Here is a 7388-nt window from a genome sequence, read left to right as displayed (position 1 = left end):
GCATTCTTTTCCTCTCAAAAAAATTTACTTTGCACGTTTTGTGTAAATATATTAAAAAAAAAATGTTGTATTAAATAAAATATTGTTGTTCTTTAAACTGGTATACTTTTGACCCTGCTGGGAAGTGGATTTCACACAAGGAAACTCCATTTCCTACTACCTCAGCAAGGAGAGATTTTGTGTAGGGGAAATAACAAATACTTTCTAGTACAGGTGTGTACGGCCTTCAGTTCATAACTTGCTAACCTGTGTCTGCAGTCTTTAGTAGAAGCTACATTTGTGTACTTAATGGCAGGAGAGCAAAGTCCTAAGCTGGCCTGGAATGCCTTCTGGGACCCTCCTCCTCCTCTGTGGTAACTAGAATGATTCAAAAAAAAGATGGTCATCTCCTCAGCACTTGCTGTGCTGCCACAGGAGCAGAGGAGGAGAAGAAACAAGGCCCTGAGCATGGAACAGCTGCACCATACACACACTTACATCTGGCTCTGTTTTGGTTCTATTATCAACATTTAGTGGGTGGAATGTCTCCAATCTGGTTTTATACAGAGCTAACCTCTGCTTTTTAAATGAAGCTTGACTCACTGCAGGAAACCAGCTTGACATTTGCTTCAGAAGTGCAATTTTGAGCTGGGCGAAGCTGTTTCAGTGCTGTGCAGAACTGCTTTGACTGCCAGCCCTCCTGAGGAGAGCACAGGCTTGAACAATATATACCAGTTCTGAGCTCCAGTGATCTGCTTATGCCACTTCCTCCACAGTAAAGCTGTGTCTCTTTGTACGGGAGAGGTGATTTAAAAAAAAAAAAAACAAACACTCAAGTTTTCCTTACCTTTAATCTGAAATACCAATTAACTAGGAATCTGTTCCAGTCCCAGTGAGTTTGAGATAACCCTAGAGGCTGAGGCCCAGTTCTGAGTTACAAGTAAATTGTTATAAAAGTGATGTTGTTTTGTATTACAACTTTTAAGGTTGAGACCGATTCTTCATGACGCAGCCAGCAGGCTCTTCTGTACAGTCCCAGCATCCAACGTACACCATTTAGTAAACATTAAGAAAGTTCAAGATAAAATACAAAATATTAAGGGATTGATTTATTGAAACATGAATAAATAACAAGGATAGTACAAGCCCACGTTTATTTCAGGGGGAAGTTAATGATTAAGTACCTTTGGGAAAGTTTGTCCCATCTCTAAGAGCTTGATATCTATGTGTAACACGGCTCTGAGCCAGGGAGGCTCTCCAGGGTGCTTTGTCCTGGCAGAAGACAGGACAGGGGGGTTATTTTTTCATGTGACCTTCAAGCTAGACTATCCTTCCTGTATGATTTATATCTTTTGTGGTAAAAAGTCAATCACTCTAGAAAGTTTAAGCTTGGGCACAAGGGCTTCAGGTCACAGCAGCACTTCCCTTCCAGGGTAAGCTTTGTTCAAACCTGAGTTTTCAGGGTATCTCATGCCAAAAACTCATCTCTGGCACACAAACCCATCTAATTGTTACAGCAGTCTTCAAAGAGATTACAACTATTTTATTTAATTTTTAATTCAGCTTTACAGTAAGAAAATCAGAAGAGGGGAAATGTAACTAAAAAAAACCCTGCATGTAACTAAAAAGATTAAAATTTCTCTGGTAAAACAAACATTAAATTCTCTGATTACATTTTTATACAGTATAGCTTGTATGAAAAATGTTTTCCAAACTATAAAAGATTTTCAGGAAGGACAAAAAAACTTTCCTTAAAAATTATCTGTAATATGTAGTCCACGTGGAGAATGAAAGTTCATCAATAATCATGAAGTTTCTGAAGATTCAGAGCTTAACCATGGATTATGTTGTGGTATAATTCTTTATAGCAATTATTAAGTTCTCTGTCAAATCTAATTTTAGTGCATTTGCCTTTTCCAGAGATTTAGACAACTTATATATTAATTTATTTTAAAATCAATTGTAAAGCATGCTTTAGTCAAGCAAACTTGACAGAATTGTAACTCTTATCTGTATATTGGTTAATAAATACTTGGGGGGGGAAATATCAGCACCAAAATTAGCTGAAAAGTCTTGTTTTGAAAGTAAGTAGAAGGATAAGAGAGAAATACCAGAATTGGTATTTTTCAAGATGTGACTTGAGAAAAGTCCACAATGGATTAAATCTTACTTCAATTTAACACAACCTGACAACAGAAAACTTAGAGTGCACTGAGCTTTTTAAAAGCTTAGAGATAGACTTACAGAGCTAGTTTTCATCTCATTTTAAAGCACCTTGTGCCTAAACTATGTATTTCAGTTAAAATAAGCTGTTGTCAACAAGAGTACAATTATCAAAGTTAAAAAGATAAGGTGCAGCCTCCTCTTTACATGGATCCCTTGTACCACACACTGTTTCCAGACTTGTATTTGACAGTCACCTGTTATTAATGGCTCTAACTTTCAGAACATATACAAATTCCCAAATTGCCTTTACAATTTTACAGGATAAGTAAAGGATTCAACTTCATTTATGACCAATTTACGTGGAAATTTGCCCCACACTTGTTTAGCAGCAAAAAATAACCAGTAGATTCCTCAGAGCTATGTTGCATATTTCCAACAGCTTGCAACGTATTGAATTCATACTTTATTAGAGCTTTCACCTGGTATTATGTAACCCTGTGGAAAAACAAGCAGGGAAGTTGGGATTGTAAAATTATTTCTATGTTAAAGTGATAGTTTTACATATTTTTAACTTATTCTTTTACAGAGATGTTATTCTCTTCCTCAGCTGACATCAGCAAGGCCAGTAATTACTGAAGGCCCATCCACAAGCACATTCCAAAATAATTAATGTTCGTATGGTTTTGAGGATGGAATTATTAAATTTATTTGCAACCTAGGAGCTGTGAATCATTCAAGTTTCAATAATATTAGTCCTTAAATGTTTAGCTCAAAGGTAGTACAAATTATTACTGTAACATAAGGAATATCATCCCAGATTCTGAGATTCTATGAGAATTCAGAATTCCTTTGCTTTCCAGGGCCATCTTCTCCTAGAAGTCCTTATGCAAAGCCATGAATTCTCAGTTCAGTTTTCTAGAAGAGGAACCAAATAGTTTAATGTACCTTCACATAGGAGACAATTTTTCATTTGTCTAAACAAACAAATTAACTGAAGTTACATGTAAATTATTTCTAATCAGATAAAACATTACATGGCTTCAAGTACAAAATTCACTAAGAACTCTGAACTGAAGATGGAATTCCTCAGAACAGTCCCTGACCACATCAGTCAGTGGCGTGCTGGCTCACAGCACAGCAACACTTTAGAGCTGTTTTGCCAGTGACTCCAGAAAACATACAATTAGAGGGTTCTAAAACCATGAGCTGAATTAAAAATATATTTCTATCTGTGATCTGGTTTTCAAGCCTTCTTCAGTGAAGGCTCCAATACAAGTACCCAAATTTTCAGCATTAAGTTCCCCATAAAGGAGCAGGAGACAGGTTAAGAGGTGCTGGGAGAGAGCTGAGCTACCCCTGCCCAGGGACACGAGCTAAACACAAAGCTGTTGGTTACAGAAAGCCGTCCCTCCACCAATTCCATAGAATTTGCTCCACTGTGCAAAAGAGTTCAGGAGTTATAGCTCCACAGCTGCAGGATGAGAAAACCTCAGCTCAGACTCCCAGCTTCTGCTCCAGGACAGTTTATGTACTTTAAAACCAGAAGTACACAGACATGATCAATACAGGCACAATACAGGTGTTGCCTAAGAGCTTGCACACCTTAACAGAGTACAAGATGAAACTGGCAATGGGACAACAAAGAAGGACTTGTTTTTGCAATTCCATTTTCTCACTGAGTGTACTTGATCAACTTCCCACACACTGCTAAAGGAGATGGAACTGCAGACGGAGAAGTGATGAAGAAGCAGATAGTCCTTAAATTCTGGCTATGGGCAGACTGTCAGAAACGGAGAGAAAGCTGAAGAACACAGAAAATTCTTTAGTTTCTGTTCTTGAAGTTCATCTCAGTACAATCCATGAATGAGTAAACAAAACGTGGGGCTGTGCTATATCTGTGTCTCATACTGTGGTACACAATGTGGTACGAATCCTGAACTCAAAAAGAATGTTGAAAAACTGAAACATTTCGGTAAGGACCACGAGAATCATCCCAAGACTGGAAAACAAACGGAGATTCCAGTTGCTCCATTTGTTTTAAGAAAGAGACCACAAGATGACTTGGTGATAGCAATAAAGTACTCATGGAAAACACACCATGGGCTCTTTGTCCCATAGATAAAGATCTAGGAAAATCCAATGAATGAAAACTGAAGTTAGACAAATCCAAACTAAAAGTAATGTACCGTTTTTTTACTCATCTAAGCTCTGAATCACTAGGACAATATATTAGAAAAATTGCTGGTAAGGGTGCTTTTCTAACAACTGATTTCTCACTGAACCTGTGAATGGATTGAGGGTGCTACAGAGGTGAGAACAGATATCAAAAAAGGTTTGCAAGAACAGCAACTGTTCAAAGAGAGAGCAAGAGAACATGGCCATGCAAGAGCAATTAGCAAAACATCATAAGTGTTTCACATAAGATACTAAAAAAAACTGTGTTGATTTAAAAAAACCAACTTTGTCCTTGCTGATGAAATGGAAATCTCCATTTAACAAGTAGAGAAAATGAGCAAAATGTGCGTAACTGCCCGAAAGCCTTAGTAGTGCAATCTCTTTCATCAGACAGAGCAGTAACACCAACGCTCCCAATGACAGCTCTGAGCCAAACTCCCTGGCAGACTTGCAGCCTTTGTGGGTGGTGTATTGTTTACAGTTCCATGGGCTGGGCCCAAAGAGTGATGATCAGTGACAGGAGTCTAACTGGAGGTCAGTAATTAGCGGTGATGCCAGGGGTTTGTGCTGGGGCCAGTCCTGTGAAACACCTTTAGCAATGGTCTGGATGATGGGGCAGAGTGCACCCTCAGCAATCTCTACATTACACACAATTGGGAGTGGCTGATATGCCAGAGGGTGGTGCTGCCATCCAGAGGGACCACAATTGGCTGGAAAAACAGGCTGACAAGAACCTCATGAAGTACAACAAGGGGAAATGCCAAGTCCAGCACCTGGGGAGAAACAATCCCAGCCACCAGTACATGCCGGGGCCTGCCCAGCTGGGAAGCAGCTTGGCAGAAAAGGATCTGGGCATCCAAGGGGACATCAAGTTAAACATGAGCTGGCAACCTGCCCTTGCAGCAAAGGCCAGTGGTATTGTGGGCTGCATTATCCTCCCAGCAGGTTGAGGGAGGTGATCCTTCCTCTCTACTGGGCATTGGAGAGGCCACACCTGGAGTGCTGTGTCCACTTCTGGGTACAAGGGAGTCATGGACAAACTGGAGAGAGACCAACAAAGGGCCATGAAGATGATTAAAGGACTGGAGCAGCACTGAGGAGAGATAAACACTAGCACAGGTTGCCCAGGGAGGTGGTGGTGTCTCTCTCCCTGGAGATATTCAAAAACTGCCTGTACACAGTCCTGGACAACTAGCTCCATCCAGGTGTCCCTAGTAGAGTAGGGGGGGTTGGACCAGATGGGCTGCAGAGCCCCCTTTCAACCTCAACCACTCTGTGTTTCTGTGATTTACTGTGTGAGAGAAAACTATACCATGAAAACTATCAAACATCAAAAAGCTAAATCAATTTTAGCTAATTCTCCTATGATCTACACACATACAAACTGTCTGCAGACTGACAGAAGAAAAAAACATAAAAGGTAAGAGCATATTGAGCCAACCAAGTCAGGTGTGAGGCTGAAGTAGACAGCCACTAGAGAACACTCAATCTTCTGATGCTTGGAGAGTTGAGAGAAAAGGCAAGATGAGAGTACAACTGTCCTTCAGCTGAAGGAAATCAAAGTAGATGATATAAAAATATCACAGTAAGGTACTGGTAGATGTTAAATAAGAAATAGGTGACAGGTGGCACTCCACAAAGGTCGTGATAGGAAAAAAACTTCTCATGGCACAAGGGGACTGGAAAGTCTAGAAACAGTGAAAATAGCTCAAGAGGATATCAGGAGTAAGGGGATCAAAGAATGTCATGGAGATGTTTCCAAGCTATCCAGCCTCACCCACTTGTGTATGCTCGCTGAAATTATTTACCCTGCATCACATTTCACAGATTTAGCCTAAGTTGCCACATGTAAAGCCTACCACATATAAAGTCAAATTAACCAATACTTTCAAGGCAGAGAATTTTATGCCCTGTCTAAGTAACACAGTATACCATATGTTGGTTTAAAACAGGTGAAACACAGTATATGGGTCCTATTGAATGCACATCTTTACCTTCGCTTTCTTTGAAGATACACATGTACCAACCACTGGGCAATAAATGGCCATACAATAGCAAAAGCTAAAATACCAGGAGAAATTTCAAAGGGCCACCATGATGGTTTCTAAGGAAAACAGAAAAAAATTCCAGTCAGCAATCTGTGTGCACATATTGAATACCACCTGTATAATTCTAAATCACTTCAAATGCTACAGTACCAAAGTAGAAAATAATACCAGAAGAAAAGATTAATCTATCAAGTAATTTCTTCAGACAGATTATTTTTTATTTCCTAGTCAAGGAAGAGACAATACAAAAAGCACATACCAAGAGCTAGAGATAAAATATTCAGCTCATCTTTTTTCACAGTTCACAATGCTTTTTACAAATAGTAAAAACAGTATTTTACCTTGACAGAGGAGGCGGGCTGGTAATTTGACTGTGGTGTTGCAGATTTTGCCTTTAAATACAAACAAAGGCTGGTAAGTATAAAAAAGGAAACTTCAATTAAAATTTTTCTGCTTCACAAAACAAGAATATGAGGGTTTTCATCTTGTGAAGGCTTTGCAATCTGTATATATCACAGTTTAATGCACAGAACGACTCCGATGCAACACCCCTTTCACCACATACCTCTGATGTTTCCACTACTCTTTACAGCATTTTTATCACATCTCTTGTGTCTTAGAAAATGAGTCAGTGCACTTACTGGACCTCTTTACAGTTTGTGAAGGCCCCCTTGTTCAACCTGTCATTGCAACTTCCTCAAATCTGGTCCAGTCCCAGTTCTGACCCAGAGCAGAAATCCCACCAGCTTAATTTGCATGATGACATGTTTCAACACTACTCTATACTGAGGTCAAAGCACTGTTTTAGTCTGCCCTGAGCTACAGCTACAGCCATGTCTAACACCAAGAGGAAAGAGATTCTAAAGAAAAGAGATTCAGATCTTCCATATCTTCCATACAATCCTGAAAATGAAAGTACCAGAAACTTTTCAAGACTATTCCCATACACTATTGTGGTGCTTCCACAAAAACAAAGCAGCTGGTTTTCTAGGTCTTTCTTAACTTATTTAAGTGTGAAAC

The 7388-nt window shown here is 39.5% G+C and overlaps 1 protein-coding gene across 3 annotated transcripts in view; it reads right to left on the bottom strand.

Moving 5' to 3' along the window:
- Positions 1–811: 811 nt before the first annotated feature.
- The window catches only part of ACBD5 (acyl-CoA binding domain containing 5), a 29124-nt gene continuing 22547 nt past the window's right edge, over positions 812–7388 (bottom strand). For 2 of the 3 annotated variants that reach the window (XM_029961919.1, XM_029961920.1), the window contains 3 exons: positions 6710–6760; positions 6315–6424; positions 812–3060 (listed from right to left, as the gene is read on the bottom strand). In XM_029961919.1, coding sequence (XP_029817779.1) covers positions 3048–3060; positions 6315–6424; positions 6710–6760 — 174 coding nt within the window. In that variant the 3' untranslated portion in view covers positions 812–3047. Of the gene's footprint in view, positions 3061–6310; positions 6425–6709; positions 6761–7388 lie in introns of those variants that run through there. The other variant, XM_029961921.1, reaches the window with a different exon arrangement.

Source organism: Manacus vitellinus, unplaced genomic scaffold (assembly GCF_001715985.3).
Source record: "Manacus vitellinus isolate BGI_N305 unplaced genomic scaffold, ASM171598v3 scaffold_3_pilon, whole genome shotgun sequence".
Lineage (NCBI taxonomy): Eukaryota > Metazoa > Chordata > Aves > Passeriformes > Pipridae > Manacus > Manacus vitellinus.
The sequence above is the reverse complement of the archived record's forward strand: the minus strand, read 5'-3'. Positions and strand labels throughout refer to the sequence as shown.